Source organism: Serpula lacrymans (assembly GCF_000218685.1).
Source record: "Serpula lacrymans var. lacrymans S7.9 unplaced genomic scaffold SERLAscaffold_17, whole genome shotgun sequence".
Lineage (NCBI taxonomy): Eukaryota > Fungi > Basidiomycota > Agaricomycetes > Boletales > Serpulaceae > Serpula > Serpula lacrymans.
Genome location: NW_006763306.1, coordinates 717,876 through 737,122, shown reverse-complemented (window position 1 = coordinate 737,122; position 19,247 = coordinate 717,876). Strand labels below are relative to the sequence as shown.

General features: G+C 45.0%; 2 protein-coding genes across 2 annotated transcripts; one reads left to right on the top strand and one right to left on the bottom strand.

Annotated features, from left to right (window-relative positions):
* Window positions 1-7,292: 7,292 nt before the first annotated feature.
* On the bottom strand, window positions 7,293-8,213 carry SERLADRAFT_443406 (uncharacterized protein; the record flags this gene model as incomplete). The annotated part of the gene is made up of 2 exons (XM_007324014.1): window positions 7,293-7,471; window positions 8,117-8,213. 2 exons carry the CDS (start codon window positions 8,211-8,213, stop codon window positions 7,293-7,295), a joined length of 276 nt encoding a protein of 91 aa, XP_007324076.1.
* Window positions 8,214-15,012: 6,799 nt separating this feature from the next.
* SERLADRAFT_479847 (uncharacterized protein) lies at window positions 15,013-19,086 on the top strand (the record flags this gene model as incomplete). Its single annotated transcript, XM_007324013.1, has 10 exons — window positions 15,013-15,435; window positions 15,488-15,524; window positions 15,589-15,830; window positions 15,902-16,054; window positions 16,122-16,304; window positions 16,366-16,503; window positions 16,579-16,586; window positions 16,646-16,812; window positions 16,888-17,725; window positions 17,781-19,086. The coding sequence occupies 9 exons, from the start codon at window positions 15,058-15,060 to the stop codon at window positions 17,142-17,144; spliced, it is 1,563 nt and encodes a 520-aa protein (XP_007324075.1).
* Window positions 19,087-19,247: the final 161 nt, after the last annotated feature.

Genomic DNA, 19,247 nt, shown 5'->3' with positions numbered 1-19,247 from the left:
GTGGTTCACTTGTGTGTTTTAGGAAATATATCCATGGAAATTTGGAGAAATTATCTACAACAATAATCCAGTATTGGACCTCCCTGGAGGTTTGGTTTAATTGGTCCTCCAATATCTGTGTGCACAATTTGTATGGGGTGCTTGGCTCGGTTTCCTCCAGTGGACTTGAAAGGTAATTTCTTCATCTTTCCTAAAGCACAACATTCACAGAACTCTGGTGTTGATGATGAGCACTGCTGTTAGAAAACCACACACAAAAACAAACTAACACACAATCCTCCCAGATTCCACGGAACTTGTTTTTGGGCTTTGCCTCCTAGAACAGTGGAGTGGTCTGGTTGTTCGTGGGGTGGTACGTATAATGATCCTTCGAAGTAAAACCCAGAGATGTATGGGTGTGGGTTTTGAGGAGGAGGGATAGTTGGAATATAGAAAGATAGGGGCTTTGTGGCGAGTATAGACGAGCACTACCTTGCTAATCGTAGCACAAGGTAGGATTGAGAATGACAATATGACGAGGTGACAAAGTTCCCAGTGATAGCAGGCACCTGACGCACAGACTGTAGTGCTCAGAAGGACTCTAATCGAAAGGGATGATAATCACTTTCAAAAAGTGACGAGTGACGATGATAGCAGTTAACAGTGGTAGCAGTGGGAAGTGTTGTGACCACACTGGATCACAAGTAGTAGTGAGTAGTGAACTTGAAATTAGAGAAGAAGTCTGGAATTGAGTTCTTGTTGTTATTTTACAAGGTAAAATACAGGAGTTTATGTAGTGAAAGAAAAGTAGGCTATGCACAGTATAGCTGTGCAAAAAGAATGAGAAAGAACTTGAAGGAAGGAATGTATGGTGACAAATCCTGCATAGGTAGTACAGAATAAGATTGTCAAAAAAGGAAAAGAATGGGATAGAACAATGAATGCTGTGAGTAATGTCACAGGTTTGTACAGCCATAAAATAAAGTCCAATAGCAGAAAGAGAGCAGGAAAATCATGATGTCATGGGAAGATGCAGTAAAAAAAGGGCAAGGCAAAACACTATCAGTATCAACACAGTTCCTTTATTGTCAGTCAGGCATTCTGAAAAATATGTGTCCATAAAAATGATTCAAAAATCAAAAATAATTGCACTGTAAATGAATGTTCTGCTGAAAAAAAAGAAACTGGAGCCACCAGTCCACCACCTAGTCCAAATCCGACAGTTCCATGGCCTTACAAATGGACTGGTTGTATTGGACCACCTGGTCAAACAAGGGAGGGAGTGGAGTAGTTCCAATTTGGAACAAGTGAGTCCCAGGCAGCGTGTGGTAGGTGTAGCTGTAGCGAAGACGATGGACAAAAGATAAGTGTACCCAAGTGAATGGGACAGTGATGTACATGGGCGACACAAGGGGATGAACCTTCTCCAGCTCAAAAACTACCCACCCACACTCCAACGAGGCAAGACGAGCGACCGATGTTTTGATAGTATATGATGGCAGATCGACGTCATGAAGATGGACCTGTTGCCTTATTTGGACCGGCCGCCGGGGCTTTGCTGATATCAGCAGTGGCACGTGGTAGTTGACGGATCGGCGACGGAAGCGGATAGGAAGTGGTGACATCAGAAATGGTGGGGGTGCAAATAAGATGAGGAGGAGGAGGGTGGAGGTGACGAAAAGGTGGATTAGAATGGGGATCCAGAAACGACCGTCAGGTGAGAATAAAAAGGAGAGGAAGGGGCCCATGGTGGGGCTAGGCAAAGGAAGGGGAGTAAGAGAAACGACAAAAGCGAGGGCGCAATGCATAACACAATTTTCGGACCTTCCCTTTATTTTTCATTCTCCGCTTTAACCTTGTACTTTAGCTTTCACACATGGTGCCACGCGGCACTTCCCCTTTTGTCCAAACTCCTCTTTCCTGCACCGCATTGCCTTTCTTCTTATTTTAGACACAACTCTCTCACACAGTGGAGCTGGTCATGCGGGCTAGGCCCCATGACATCATCAGCCACTGTCTCTATCAACTGTATAGTACACATATACAAACAAGCCTGTAGTAGTATATATACCCCAATAGACCCAGGAGACTCCTCAGCGAGTCCTCCTGTTGTATACCAACAAACTCTCTGCAGCTCAAGGGGTAACCACTCCCTCATCATCTTCCTTATAGTGTGTTCTGTGTGCGCCAGAGTAACTAACTCTTGGTTGTTACATGCAATATGTAGCCAGTGGCAACACAAAAATTTGCTGAAATGCCGAAATGCCGAAAGTACCGAATGGAAAAGCAAAGGTGAGCGTGACTGGATTGCCTAATAGAGGTGGTGCTGATCAGCCACAAGTTCAAAAAAGACAATATTGATTACTATTCCACGTGGCACTGTGCCTGTGTGGCGCAAAGGCGAGTCTTTTTGAATATTTGCTTCGTTATTGACACCTGTCCATGCTACCAATCAACTTTGGTGCATAACACCGTGGGTACTACCCTCATTCTTTTTGGGAGTTCCAGCTCCACCGCATTAGGTTTGACTTCCTTAATCTGGTAAGGGCCAATCCACTTTTCGGTCAGTTTTCTGGACTGCCGATCTTTTAACTTTAAGTGGTCGGTATCTAACCAGACCAGGTCACCAACCTTGTAGTCAGGGGCCTTAGAGCGTCTATGCTCTGCCCTGTCTTTCATCTGCTCTGCAGTTTTGAATAGCACTTTGCGCGTTTTGTCTAAGACGGACTTCATGTCCTTAGCCATGTTCCTAGCAGCCTCGTTCTTGCTCTTGCCAGGTTCTACACCCATTCTGGGGAGGTACAATATAGTAACTTCAAATGGTGACTTTCCTGTAGCCAACGACTGTTTGATATTATAAGAGAACTGGGCTATTTTTAGCCACTTGGCCCAATCCGTCTACCTGTCATTAATAAATATAGGGAGATACTGTTTCAACTCCTGGTTGAGTCTCTCCGTTTGTCCATCAGTCTGTGGATGGAACACCGTTGATAATTTAGGTTTAATGCCCAGCATCCGGCATAGTTCTTCCGTAAATTTGCTAGCGAATTGTGGTCCTCTATCGGAGATAACCATTTCTGGTAATCCATGGATAGACCATACAGAATATTTAAATGAGTCTGCCATACCAGCGGCGGTAATGGTTTTATTGGTAGGTATGAATACTACTTCTTTGGAGAAGCGATCGACTACCACCATTACTGAATCATACCCATTTGACTCGTGCAGATCCATCATAAAGTCAACCGATATATCCTGCCAGGGGCCAGCTGGTATCAGATTTGGCATAAGTTTACCGGCCGGCAGTTGATGAGAATTCTTAGCCATGGCACATCTCAGACAGGATTTTATGTATTCCTGTATGTCTTTGACCATGGCAGGCTACATGTAGTTTCTGGAGATCAACTCCATTGTTCGTTGCCATCCAGGGTGCCCAGCCACTGGAGTGTTGTGATGTCTATCTATTGCCTTGATCCTTATGGACTCAGGCACATAGATCTTATCTTTAAAATGAAAGAGCCCGTCTTTCCATAGATAGTTTTCATTGCCATCAAGGTGTGCCTTCTCTTCTGAGGAGATGTCTTTCCTGAAGACTTCCAGAAGATCGGAATCCTGCCAGATTCTAACCCTTGATTGGTCTATCAAGGTAACACCTTTGTTATCATCTTCAATGCCGTTGGCATGATCCTCTCTCCTGGATAAAGTGTCCGCTTTCCCTATAGAGCTTCCAGGCTTATGGATTAATTTATAATTAAACCTTGACAAGTACACCACGTAGTGGGCCTGTCTCCGGTTCAAGTCTCGGGCCGTCATAAAATACTCCAGATTCTTATGATCGGTCCAAATTTCAAATTGGTGCCTAGCACCTTCTAGGTAGTGCCGCCAGTGCTCTAAGGCTCTAATGATGGCTAGCATCTCTTTGTTGTAAATTTGATAGTTGCGCTCTGTAGGCAACAAACTATGTGATAAATAGGCACAAGGCCACCAAAGATTGTCAGGGCATTTAATTGACAGAACAGCCCCAGTATCAAAATCAGAAGAGTCAGTTTCTAGCCGGAACTCTTTGTCTAATTCTGGAAATGCTCGTATGGGTGCTGTTGTAAACACCTGTTTAAGCTTATAAAAAGCTTCTTGTTCCTTGGTGCCCCAATGCCAAACAATGTCCTTTTTAGTGAGATCGTTCAACGGTCTCGTGATTTTTGCGAAGTTTTCGATAAACCTTCAGTAGAAATTGTTAGTTTTGGTGATTCTGCACCTTTGTGCTACCTATATATTTTCATTCCTTTCTCTATCTATTCTTCTATCATTCACTATTGATTGTGTTCTCTATTATTTTGCCTTTGTGGCCGCTTTGTTTACCTTTGTTTACAAAACTTCGGACAGTACTGCAGAGTCCAATGCTTCCTACTCTCTAGTTACTCACATTGGACTCTAGTTCCAGTCCCTGATTGCTCTCAGCAAGTGGCTAGACACTTCCTTCAAGCTTTGTTCTTAATAGAAATTGCCTAAGCCAAGGAAGGCCTAACTCCTTTGATGTGAGTAGGTTCTGGCCAAACCAAGATAGCTTGAACTTTCTCAGGATTTATCCTGATTCCGTTCTGGCCTATGATCATACCGAAGAAGTCTACTTCCTTCACTTTAAAATTATATTTTTCGGGTTTGACGAATAGGTCCCGTTCCTGTAAGCGTCGAAGGACTTCTTGCACGATTCTGTCATGCTCAGCCTCATTGTCCGACTTTGTAAATATTAACAAATTGTCAATGTAAATGACGACACAGTTTTCCATATCCGCAAAAATCTTGTTCATTATGCTCTGGAAGGTTGCCAGTGAGTTGGTCAACCCAAAGAACATAACAAGGGGTTCAAAGGATCCTCAGTGGCACATGAACGCGGCCCTCCAAGCATCTGCTTCTTTGATTCATACATTATTGTACCCCCATCTGAGATCCATCTTTGTCAAGATCTTGGCACCAGTCAATTTGTCTACTAGCTGACTGATCAAAGGCAGCGGATACACATTTTTAACTGTGTGCTCATTCATGTAACGATAGTCCATAATCATATGCTTCTTTCCATCCTTTTTAGGAATGAAGAACACTGGGGACGTCATAGGGCTTTTGGAAGGTCTGATGTAACCCTTCCTAAGCTGCTCATCTATGAAGCTAGAAACCTCATCTCTTTCTGGAGCAGAGAGTGGTATCATATATCCTTTTCTTGGTTTGAAAGTGTCCTTCAAGTCTATAGCATGGTCCCAAGGCTTAGCCTCTGGGAAGCGCTCTAACTTATGTTTAGAAAAGACTTTCCAGAAGTCATGGTACCCGGGAGGTACCAGCCTCTTAATCTCTTCCTCGGGTTTTACCTCGTCATTGTCATCATCAATCTTTTCTAGAGATCTGAGCTCATAAATGTGACCAGCGTTTATCTTTTCAAGACGCTCATTGTGACGGATGTGACTCGGCTTACCCAAGTTCACACATTCCTGAGGGCAACGTGACAATATGACAACCCCTGTCTGTTAGTCGATCTCAGGATTGTGTTTAAATAGCCAGGTCCAGCCCAAGATTAAATTAATCTTCCCTAGTTGAGTAGCTTCAGCAGTAACTCGTTCTCTGTGTCCTTGGTATTCAACAACAAAGGAACATTTGTGTGTGATGCAGCCACCTGCGTTAAGTGTACCGTCAAAGTTATAGACGGGAATAGATACATCTAATTTTACAAGGGGGAGTCCAATCTGCTCCGCCCAGACCTGGTCTATGAAGATTTCGTTAGCGCCTGAATCAAGCAGTGCGCTTGTTGGGTGTACTATGCCCCGGGCAAGGTTTGCCACACCAACATCTAAGCGGATCTCTTTTTGGAATAAATATGTGCACATCAACACACACCTTGGGATTTTGGGAAAGGGTGGCTCCAAAGAAGAAGAAGTATCGAAAGAAACATGTTTTTCTATTTTATTTTTACCAGAATCAAGCACCCTAGTGTTTGTCTTGCCGGGGCCACACTCAGAAGGAGACGCTGGTGCAGCGGTAGCATCATAAATATTACAGTTACAAGGCTTCATACAAGTACATATTTCCGATAACAAATTTTGAAATCTATTTACAAATTGGGGAGCCATCCCCGTCTTCCCTTAATTGCTCGTGCAACACCCCGAAGCAGGGGCCACCTTGTTGTGGTTTACTTCATTGTTCATAGGAGCGAAGATACCCAAGTGACCTAAGCTCCGAACTCTTTTCCCTGAGCCTTCATCTCATTGACCCGTTGGTCATAGAAAAAGGCCCGGATTTCGTCGTAAGAATGACCAGCCAAAGAGTTGAGCCGATTGTCTGGTTTTTCGGATTCTAATTGGCGCACCTGGCGCCCTTGATTATTTTTTTGTTGAGCGGCCTGCACTCCTTTTCTGCAGTCTCGGGACATGTGTCTCTCTATTAAAAACAAAGCTTGAAGGAAGTGTCTAGCCACTTGCTGAGAGCAATCAGGGACTGGAACTAGAGTCCAATGTGAGTAACTTTATTATTAGAGAGTATGACAGGTATACAGTACCTAGAGTCCAATGTGAGTAACTAGAGAGTAGGAAGCATTGGACTCTGCAGTACTGTCCGAAGTTTTGTAAACAAAGGTAAACAAAGCGGCCACAAAGGCAAAATAATAGAGAACACAATCAATAGTGAATGATAGAAGAATAGAAAGGAATGAAAATATATAGGTAGCACAAAGGTGCAGAATCACCAAAACTAACACCCTCTTGGCCGCAATTGTAGCAGTTCCCCTTGAATCTGCGCATCTGTCCTCCTTGGACCGCGCCGATATCCATGGGGGCTCCCTGCCCTGGTTGCAGCCCGAACGGCTTGGACCCATGAGAATGATTATGTTGGTTTGATGACCCAGGGCGCCTCTGGGAATAGTTGTTTTTGATGGTGGACCCGCCACCTTGGTGCATTTTGTAGAGCTCTATGGCCCTACCAATCTTTCTCACCTCCTCTGCTGCTACAGAGAGGTCATCACTTCTCATATCTTGCAGATAGAGCTGTTCTGCAATGTGGGGGTTCACATTGCGTTCCAGCAGCTCCACTGCATGTTCATTACCAAGACCCCCTTGGATGGAGAGGGCCAGGAACCTGGTTACGAAATCATCTGTCCTCATGTTGCCTTGTTTGAAGGAACAGATTTGCTGATGCGCTTAGTCATGCTCAGCTTGCGGTTTGAAGTATTTTTCAATCTCTACCTTGAGATTGTCTCAGGTGGGCCACACTCCTGCAGTGTAGCACTCCTGCATTCTAACTTGGGCGTATCGACCCGCCACAGGTCCCTTTAGTCAAGATAGCACCGCAGTGGCTACCTCAAAATTGTCGGCAAATGCATCCCAATTTGCCTTGACCCAAATCTGAAGTTTGATCCACCATTCGGTGAATTGTGCTCTGTCTCCTTCGAAGGTGCCAGGGTCAGCAATGACTTTGACTTTCTTGTTGAACTTTTTCTCAACCGAGGGGGTTGCTACAGGGGGGTTCGTGTGAGGAATCGATTTTTTCCTTATTGCATTCCCGTCATGTCATAGTTAACCAACTCAATCCCTGTCACTCCTCTTGCCCTTGGACTAGAGATCACAGCAGGTGTCTTATTACTTTTATCCTTTTTCTTCTTATTCTCTGTTTACACTCACGTTCTATTGTACTTACAACGAAGGAGATTTGTTGTAGACCCTCAAGAAGATATCCAAATGACATAGCAACAACCCAGTGCTATGTCTGGGAATACTTTGGAGGGATATTAATAAGCAAAGAAGGTTGTGAGTCAGCACCTTCTCATGGGCTTACTGATACAGCCAATCGCACACCCCTTACCAATACGTTTTCTCATACGATTAGTAAATATGATAGATCAGACCACTTTCTTCTTCTTTTCTTATTGGTTAACTAGCTGGTCAGACCACTTTCTTAGTTCTTCCCTTTCTCGGTCTGACCATCGCCGTTCACTATATAAAGAAGTACATACTCGATATATTATTCTCTAGTTCAATATTAGTTTGGATTTGCGCCTATACTGATACTCTTCAAAACTCATACCCTGATTCACCGCCTTCCAGCAAGGACTTGACCAGGCTTTGTATTTTGTTATATAGCTTTGTATTTGTTGCCTGACAGTTCGCCCACAGCTCGGCAAGTTGTGTGGTTAATGCCAAGATCTGCTGCCGCATGTTGTGCAACAGAGCGTTGACATCTTGGGGTTGCAACGACATGTTGACTTGTTCTCTTTGTAAAGTAAATGAAAAAATGTAACTGGGGGTCCCCGCTTGCTATCTGCGGATCTACCTCTTCCCAGCTGAGTATCGGATCTCAATCTCCGACTACCCACACTATAGTATTTGAAAATGTATATAAAAAGTATTCATACAAAACCCTGGTCCGAACGGTTGTCAGGGGGTGGCCCGCTTGTTAAGCTGTCAGCCCTTCTCCAGACTGGCGGAGGCAAGTGCCCGGCCTGGTCAGAGGTATTTGAAGAAGAAGTTTTTTGTATTCTAAAGTCTAATCAACAGTGGTTCCACACCAACTGCTGAGCTATAGTACTCCCCTTAACGCTGGAGGCCGTGTATCACAGGTATTGGTTCTTCACCCAAAGCACTACAAGGCCGTTGCTAGGAGCGCACCTATCTGCTATACGGGATATTCCTAACCAATAACCAAATCTCCTTCACCCTGGAGTCCAGGTGCCCAGTGGGACTTTTTGCACAAATGTGCGAGAGAGTAGAAGAGCGAGTCCTAATGTAACAACCAAGAGTTAGTTACTCTGGTGCACACAGGAACACACTATAAAGGTAGTGAAGAGGGAGTGGTTACCCCTTAGGCTGCAGAGAGTTTGTTGGTTAACAATAGGAGGACTCGCTGAGGAGTCTCCTGGATCTATTGGGGTATATATACTAATACAGAGTGTTTGTACTTATGTACTGTACAGTTGATAAAGACAGTGGCTGATGATGTCATGGGGCCTAGACCGCATGACCAGCTCCACTGCATGAGAAAGTTGTATGTAAAAATAAGAAGAAAGGCAATGTGGCGCAACAAAGAGGAGTTTGAACAAAAGGGGAAGTGCCGCGTGGCACCCTGTGTCAAAGCTAAAGTACAAGGTTAAGGCGGAGATGAAAAATGAAAGGAAAGGTCCGAAAACTGTGTTATCGTAACAGTTACCCTTAGGATAGGACCGAGTTAGTTGTGGGTAAACAACAGGAGGACTCGCTGAGGAGTCTCCTTGATCTATTGGGGTATATATACTACTACATGTTGTTTGTACATGTGTACTGTACAGTTGATGGAGGCAGTGGCTGATGATGTCATGGGGCACAGCCCGTGTGACCAGCTCTACTGCGAAAGATACTTGTAGCTAAAAATAAAGAAAAGCAGTGCAGCGCGAGAAGGTGGAGTTTGAACAAGATGGAAAGTGCCACATAGCACAGTGTGTGAAAACTACAGAAGAAAGTTTAAAGAGGACAATGAAATTTAAAGATCCAAAAATTATGTATCATAACACTACCCCCCTTTAAGGCTCGACTTCCAGGCAAGACCAAGTACTGGAGGTAGTAGTTAAATTTTCGGGCATAGGTTGAAATAGGGAAAGGGAATTAAAAAGTGTTGAATCCATGCCTCTAAACTTCCTGGGAGCCAAGGGATTCTTAGAATAAAATTCTCAAACAGCATCGCGGGAGTTGTCCAGATGTGCTTCAGACTCATCCTGCAGACAAAAACCGAGATTATCAAAGGACTCTAGATGAGGAACAGTCTTGAAAGGAGCAGCATGACAACTCCATGGAGAAACCTAACACTCCTGAGGTTCATGAAGAAACATCTAATACAGAGGAGACATTCTTTGCTGGAATAGCAAGTTCTGGTCCATCTAACACAGACCTTCCAAGGACACTAAAGGAAGCCTTATCACATCCGGATAGAGAATTATGGAAGTTTGCCTTGGAGGAGGAACTCCTAAGTCTCAATACCAATGCAGTATATGATACTGTCCTACTCCCAAAGGGAGTGAAACCTATCACATCAAAACCTGTGTTCTGGATCAAGTCTGATCAAAACAGAAACATTGAGAGATACAAATTCCGGATTGTTGCATGAGGTTTTACTCAAAGGGAGGGGATTGATTACCAGGAAGTTTTTGCTCTGGTTGCAAACTTAGAGTCAATCCAAATTATTCTAGCCCTGGCAGCAAAGTATGACCTAGAACTTGATCAAATGGACGTATCCACAGCTTATCTCAATGGAGAACTTGAAGAAGAATTGTACATGCTTCCTCCAGGGGGTGTTCCTAACCAACCTGGATACTGCTAGAGGTTGAAGAAATCCATTTACAGATTAAAACAAGCTGGTTGTACATGGAACAACATCTTTGCTTGCAAGCTCTAGGAGCTCAATTTCACAAGACTAAATGCAGAAACATGTCTCTATGTATTCCAGGACAACAAACAAATATACTTTGTTGTTGTCTATGTAGATGACCTCTTCCTAGGAGCTTCATCCCAAAAATTCATGGATATCACAAAAGCCAAACTTGAATCCATACTCAATATGCAGGACCTTGGAGAAGCAAAATACATCCTTGGAATAGAAATCCGACGTGATTGTTCAAACAAAACAATCTCCCCACTGCAGTGCCAATACATTGACACAGTCCTGGAGTGTACTGGAATGAAGAACTGCAAACCAGTATGGACACCAATGGCCCATGGATCAAAACTCCTCAGAAATGCTCCAGGGGAAGATATTGTGCAACACGAGATGCATGTTGAAGGACATCAAGTGTTATACCTCTCAATTATAGGCTCCCTCATGTATGCCATGCTTGGAACCTGCCCAGATATTGTCTAAGCAGACATAGCTCAGCTCCAAGGAGCCATCACTGGGAAGCTGCCAAATGTGTCCTCCAATATTTGAAAGCAACCAGGGACATGGAACCATGTTATGATGGCACAGATGTCTCCATGGACATGGATTTCTTGTTAGAATATACTCTGACATACCAATACTCCATAGGATAATACCTCTGATTTGTAAGCCAGCCCAGTATGCAGCAGCTATTCTGTGTAAGACGTCTGTGGTTGCATGTCATGTTTAAGATCCTACATTGTATAACCTTGGCCATATAGCTCAATTGATAGATCAGCTGGTATGTATCCAGAAGGTTCCAGGTTCAATCCCTGGTCTGGTCATTATCCAATTTTATCATTTCTATGGATATTTGGATGCAGATTGGTCTGGAGACCCAGACACATCTCAATCAACATCAGGCTTTGTTTTTATCACCATCCGAGGAGCAATCTCCTGGACAAGCAAAAGACAAAGCATGGTAGCTTTATCCTCCACGGAGTCAGAGTACATTGGATTGAGCAATGCTGGACAACGCCTTGCATGGCTTTGGACATTTTTTGAAGAAATCAGACATAAAAATGGACCTACAAAATTGCACTGTGACAATCAAGCAGCTACTATTCTTACACAAGATCCGCAGTTCCGTACTCACACAAAACATATTCAACGGAAATATCATTTTATCCAAGATGACTTAGTATCAAAGGGAGAGGCAGTAATCAGATATGTTCCTACAGGAGATATAGTTGCCGGCATTCTCACTAAACCCCTCCTCACAAAAAACACTGGAAATTCTCTAAAGCTATGGAACTACAGTTGCACTCGAGTGGGAGTGACAAAACCGGATAAACCCACTCTCTGCTAAAGCAGCCATTGTTCTCCTAGGAGCCTTTATACCTTAGTGAGTAGCACCTTTGACTATAAGTAGTAGGGGGTTTAGTATAGGAATACCTCAGTTGTTTCTATAGCCTCTCGGGCAGCGGCTGAGGTATGTTACATTACATTTATTAGAGATCACCTTAAACTAACATCTATTGTAGTTTCACTTAGGTAAGTCATCTATACATGCTTTTAGGTTGGCTGACAGGTTGGTCTTCATAGCTTGAGGCATGTCCTGGCATACAAAAGCCAATAGAGATCAATCATTGTTTTGAATGTTGATCTCATTAGGTATGGCAGACATTTGTATATGTAGATAAGTAAATGTGGTCTTGCAGCCATTTGTGTAGAAATTTGATAGCTGTAGTAAATCTGTTAATCAGTAGAGTATATCTAAAAAAGATAAAAATATCCTAGTACAGAGACCTGCAACGCCGAGGACTACTGGTGAGTTCTCAATGATCATCCTCTAGGCATTGGTCCAGCCTAAATTTTCTGATTGGTCCCTCCTGGCAGGGAATTGAGTATTTGCTGTTGCATGCCAGTCATAGGAGGCCTTGACCTGGATTCAGTGCCCTTGGCAGACACTGGAATTGCCTTGGTCTTGGTGGGTGGCCAGTCCTTGTTTGATCAGGTCTTCGTGGTGGTGGGTTGCAATGGTGATAGTGATTGGGTCCTCCATACATAGCACAAGGGCTGCCCTCCAATTATCTTGTGATCATTTTGGAAGCCCAAATTTACTGCATATGAATCAAAGTAGTTAATAGAATAGTGGAAAAGAAGAAGAAAAAAACACACTTGAGAGGAATTGAATGAAAGATTTGATCTGTATCCTTGAGGAAAATGGCAGGGAGGCTAAGAGGAAGCAGCTCCCGCAATTGACAAACAGTGGGTATAATTTGTGAACAAATCAATACACCACAAGCTACAGAAATAAGAAGGTTAGCAAGGGAATAGAACAGGTACTATTGGACTTACCATCTGCTGGGGGATGCCTCAGACATTTGGCCATATCACAAACAACTTCGCTGCTCACTCGGCCCAGCATTCAGCGAAGGTTAAGGCTAGCAATGATAACCAGTAAGTACACTGACCCACCTGCAGCAATCTGCAGGTATTTGCAGCCGGCTGATACCCATCAATAGAATATCCACTCGGATGGCCTAGATGCCAGATGCGCAATCTTTGTCTCATAGACATCTTTCAATGTCATGGCCTATCCTGTTGCATTCAAAAAACTCAAAAACAAAGGTTAGTAAACTAACAAAAAAGAACTAACAATTGGGACTCACCTTTGTGCCCCATAGCTAGGTTTATAACACTCAACATCAACATAAAAGACACACCCACTTCCCGCCCTACTAAATGTGTGCACGCAAGCACAGCACCCTCCACCGTTTCAGCACTACACCAAATAGTTTGGCAAATGACGGCCTTTATGGATGGAGCAATTATCAAGGATTATGATACTGTGGTCTTGCAGATAAGGATTCATTGTAGGTAGCTATAGAAAACATGTGTCAGTTGATAGAATAATGAAGAATAAACAAAAAACTTACAACATCATGTACAATGAACTCAAAGAACTGATCACCATCCAGAGATCCATGTACCACCCGCATTACACAGAATCCTGGTGACAAAGCTGCTACAAGGCTGTAGTGTTCTCCCCAAACAAAATTGGCCCGTACTACTGCTCTTCGGCCCTTAGGTGCACACCCATAATGCCTGTATATTGTTCTGTCATCCTTCCTTGTTTCATCAACCATCACAAATTGGCTGGCCACAAAATGTGTATTCACATCCTGCAGCCATTCCTCTTGTAAGTCCTCATCTCTTTCTGCAGCTGCTTTCTTCAATAGTTTGTAACTTAGCCCAGTGTCTCAGATGTGCTCAAACAGAGCAGTCCTTGAAATGCTGATGTTGTGTGCCACCAGTAACCACTCCTGTATCTCATCTAGAAACATCTCTGGCACCTTCTCCACTAGGTCAAAGATTTCATGTGAGACAATGCTGTTGAGGATGCGTGGTCGACCACGAAGAGGGTTGGGAGGTGGGCTGACAGAACCAAAGCCAGCTTGATTTTTCTCCCAGCAAGAAAGGCTTCGCTCAGATATATTGAAGATTTCGCAAACATCGGAAGGTATGTAGTTATGTTCTATGAGCCAAAGGGCTCGCTCTTTGAGGTCTTTGCTGATCAATTGATACACCATCGAGGCTCAGTATACAGAGCTTGTGATCGATAGGAATCCAGGATTCCATTGTCTTGCCATTTTTGGAAATTCTACTGATTATATAATATTTACAGTGCACAATGAAAAAAACCGGCGCAGACAACCTTTTCCGAAAACGCTGTAAGCAATTGCAGTCCGGGAAGTTCAGCGCTCGACAGAAAAATTGGCGCGACCCAACTTCATAACAACTTTTCATCCAAAACTTCATCAACTGCAGATCACGATCATATCATATAGCTGGAACGAGGTGCCTTGTACCTTGTCAATGTGTTTTTCACCTTCAAGATGCGGCCACTTGCTACAACTTTTTCCACGTATAAAGGTACACACATTTCAATCGGCAACTTGGTTCGGCATCGCTGTTTGGGGCAGTCGTTGTGTGAATACAGTGTTGTAGTATCATGCAGTAGTAGTGAGCTCAGGATGTCCCGCTAGGTCAAAGTGTATAGGTCTGGGGTAAGCTGTGGTAGAAATTGGACTTTAAGGATGCACACAGCGGTGTACGCTCTCGTGATGGCCGGGCACATCAGTTGTTGCGACCAATTTTGTCTCCCAGTGGGGTTGCAGACGGTGGTGATGCCGTGCTCGTTGTCCGGCTGTGTGTATGACAACAAATATTAATGGTTGCAGGATCTGTGATTTTTTCAGCGTTGCTGATCTTGTCAGGGGATCTTGATGGTAATTTTCTGATTGTGTGACATCTTGGCATACACAAATCTCCGGAGTTCGCTGTAGCTGTGCCAGGAACACGCGACATGCACTGTTATATGGTATCAACTACATAATGTTCATCAGTTAAAAACCAACTCCTCCTTTCACCACACTTTAGCAGTGCTCAAATCCAAATCCACCCCGTCCCACCATGTCCTCCTCATCAACCTCCGAATATCCCCCCACACCAATCACAGAACTTACACCAGAACTTACTGACACTCTTCAGAAACGTACTCAGGACGTCTTATCTTATCTCGTAAAGACCAACTCGGTATCCACCTATTTCAAGGAATCCGATGTTCTTTCCCCCTTCCGCTCCGCTCTCAAGTTTGCAGAAGATCCCCAGCTCGATGGTGCCCTGTCCGATCCTGCATCCCTCGTCGGGACCTACATGGACAACGTCCCTCTCAGCGTTTACAAAGACTATCACCCCTTCGTTTCCCGCCTCTTCGAGGAGCCATGTACAGTGTCAAACGTGGAGAATTTGATGGCACCTGGTATACCTTACTTTATCGCCCATTCCTCGGGCACGTCCAACGGAGTGACCAAGCATTTCCCCAAGTATCGCCACCCTGAACATATGTCGACATCGACGGCTGGGACGATGGCAGCTTCTAACCCCGTTAGCAAACATGGCGGAAAGAACTGCATCGCGTTCTCGCTCGGACATCGACAGGTTGTCCAACCGCTTGACCATGAGGGGAACATCGCCAGACGGATACCTGTCTGTCTTATGTCCACGGGCACCGTCCGAATGCACAATGATATGGTATAGTAACTACTTTGATATCCGTTCTTTCTTATTCATATCGCAATCTCAGGCTGTGGAACGTGATCAAATCTACCAATCAATAAGGAGTGAGTTCTTCATTCATCCTGTCCTTCACAAATCAGTCTGGAGTTACTGACACGTATGTTACAGTACCCAACAACTCGTCCCCCCTAGCAGTATCGTACATACCCAACTATAAATCTTTCCTCTTCATGCACGCCCTCTTTGCATTGCAAGAACCCAACATGGAGCTCATCAACACCATGTTCAGCACCATTTTCCGTGACTTCTGTCGCGTCATCGAAGAACAATGGGAAACGCTCGTACAGTGTATCGAGGACGGTAATGTTCCAGAATTGGAAGCTACCGGGCCGTTTATCGAGAACCTCAGGGTGAGTTTTTTTACCGTTACACTCTCTTATGTTGCCTCTGAGCGATCACTAATCCATCTCCCTATCTTCAGAGATTATTTGGAGGGCCCAACCCAGAACGTGCCAACTATCTCCGGACCATCGGTAAAGCTACTGATGAGCCAGGCTGGCTCAAGAAAATATGGCCTGGCCTACGCACCATAGTTGCCATCTCCAGTGGTCCCTTCATCACTGTGGTCCCTGAGGCAAGTCTTTTATACTCAGTGCAAACTAGCCTTCTGATATCCCTGCCATTTTCCCAAATTTCATCAGTGCCACCATTTCATTGGCCCAGACGTCGTTATGCAAACTTTGGGCATCAACTGCAGCGAGGCATTCTTGGCGCTTGCATATGATAGCCGTGACCCGAGCCTTTATAAGGTTGTAGGGTCGGACGAGATCATTGAATTCTTGAATGTTAATGAGCCTGAAGAAGCAAAGAGCTTGACACAGACGGTACGTTTTAGCTCTGCTTCATGCAGTTTACATACTGATGGTCATGATTTGGTGCATTTAGTGGAACGTCAAGTTGGGCGAGAAGTACGAGGTGATCTTGACTACAAGAGATGGATTCTGGCGATACCGCTTGAACGACGTGATTGAAGTCGTCGGGTTTGATCCTACCGATGGACAGCCCATTATACATTACCTTGAGGTGAGTTATTCCTGGTTCAATTTATGTTCACCTCCAAATATTAACTACTACTCCTCTTTCTCCCATCGAATCAAGCGACGAAAGTGAGTAAAAATCCCCACATCTTTCTATTGCACCATGCCAATCCATATTGTCCCTGTAGTGTGCACATCCGTTTAGCAAACGAAATCACGACTGAGAAACAGATTCAAGGAGCGATAGCTGCAGTCTCGGACTCTCTGGGCTACGTTTCTGAGCTCTGTGTCTCCCCAGACTATCGTCAGACCACTCCTCGCTATGCGTTCTACCTTGAATTGCAACATAGCCCTGGTTAGCCTTTCCCCTTCTCTTTCCTCGACGAATCAAACTTACTAATATACTCTCTCCCTCATTACCTGTTATCAGGATCCGACGCCGATCTCGCCCCAGCCAAAATGCACACCTACCTTCAAACGCACAACCAAAACTACCTCAAAGACAGTCAAGCCGGCAAAATAGGAGTGCCGAGTGTGCACATACTGCGCAGAGGGACGTTTGGGGAGTACAGGGAGTGGAAGGCGCAAGTGACGAACTCGGCATCAGGGCAGATCAAGGTGCCGCTTGTCATTTGGGACGAGGAGACAAGGCAGTGGTTGAGCAAGATGGTCGAAAAGGAGTTCTAGAGGTGGTGCTGTTGTGTGGGTCGATGCATGCATTTGCATTGCTTGAACTTTTTTACCTTGGCCTATTCGTTTATCTTTGGAAAAAATTTCGGTCACCTAAACAAGTACATTATACCAGAAGATTTTAGAAACATAAAACATATAGTATCTAACTATGTTATTATACTTTGTCTACCAGGAAATAACCCTAGTTTTGTCCAAAGTACAGTGGTGGTCAAAAAATATCGACTATAGCTGGTTTTTATACAACTACGATGGCGACTAGCATCAGTATTTGGTAAATGGCTAAAACCACAAGTGGAAGATTTGGAATCCGCATGTTAAGGAACGTTGACTGACATGATAAACATTGTATGCGTAAAGGTTTGAGTAGGGAGTAAAATCATGGAGAACTTGGAAGTCATGTAAGAAGAGAGTTGATTGCAATTTTTCATGAACGAGAGCAATTACAACGGGAATAATTAGAATATGACAAAACAGAACAGTGTACCCATGCTTCAGCTTGACCTACATAAACTGTCTAACACGTGCATATCCGACGATCAACAAAAAGATTTCATTGCGACAAAAGAAAAGGTAAACTAGAGGTGATATCAGTCACTAGTGTTACAAGGGTGTATCAAAAAAACCACTCACGAGATACGGGTACAACTTTCAAACTGTCACAGATGGAGACCACACGTTTGACGTTCAAACCAGGGCTTTTACCCCCTCCTCCCATTCTTCTCTCGGAAGGCTTCCGACAGCTCTACAGACAGGGCAAGATACCTCCACCTGTGGGTCTACTTTATCCTCCCCACCCCAGCCAGCGACACGCTCTGCACTGACCAGGCACGAAGGATGGAAAGTATGCGGGCACACGCTGGTACTACCCACAGGTGCACCCTCTTCTTCACTGTCCTTGAGCAAAGGATGGATCGCCACCTGCTTCATTAGCAACGCTGACAGTTCTGGGAAAGGATCTTCGTCAGATGGCCCTATGCCACAGCTCATATCGAAACACCGCAGTCCTGCCTCACGCTCTTTTTGTTCGACGCGCTGGCGAAGTGAAGGGCCAGGTGCGGAAGGGAGCGTCCATGTCTTCCGTTCACGACGTGGAGGCATCGGGCGTGTAGGACGAGGGAACGGGTTGAAAAAGGCTCCACCGTTGATATGAGCATGTGCTCGGGCTTGGGCATGCGCCTGAGCTTGTGCTTGTGCTCGCTGTTGAGCTTGTGTCCAAGCGTCTGCTTGCGTTTGAGACAAACGTCGGGGACGTGGAGGAGATTGGGGCTGAGTCTGAGTCTGAGGCTGAGGCTGAGGTTGAGAATCACTTGGGGCAGGTTGCGACCCAGGGGTTCCAGGAGCCTGCGCTTGGAAGGCAGGCCGGAATGGCATTGCTCCAGCAAAAAATGGAGGAGGGGCATGACCCTGCATACGCGTTACAATCGGGGGGCCAGTAGCCCGTCCATTGCGGAACAAACCTTCCACAAATGATCGGATCTCCTCCATCGAGGGTCCTCCAGCTGTTTCGTGAGGTGCATCAACAAACATGTCAACGCCGACGGTCACAAATTCACCTAATCGTCTCCCCTGGCGTGCACCATCGTCTGGAGCATTAGGGGCGTCTGGAGGAGGTTGAGCATTCTCTGTAGGATGTGGCTCTTCGGGAGCAGCTGGCATAGGCTGTTCCATAGCTGGGATTTCGAAAGCGTCTATTTCGACGTCTGCAGATTCATTTGGATGTTCTATTATATTTGTAATTTCCTCTGCCATACTCTCTATAGAAACGGGCGGGCTTTCCGAAGGGACAGCAGGGGCTGGTGCGGAATCAGTATTCGTTGGAACGACACCTGCATTTTGTACGTCTGCGTTGGCTACAGGAGCTGATTCGAGAGGAGCATCGTCAGCGACGGGTGCAGGTACAGATTCTGGCGCAAGTTCGGGTGCAGATTCTGACGTTGGAGGGGGGGCCGCCGCAGGCGCGGGTACGGGTCCTGCATTTGTTCGGCCAGGCATAAACTGGGCCGGCATCCCAGGCATATGGAACGGCCTTGGTGTATAAGTCAGATTCTCAGGGTCGATGTTAAATCTACATGTAGGGCAAGTTGCATTTCGGGCCCT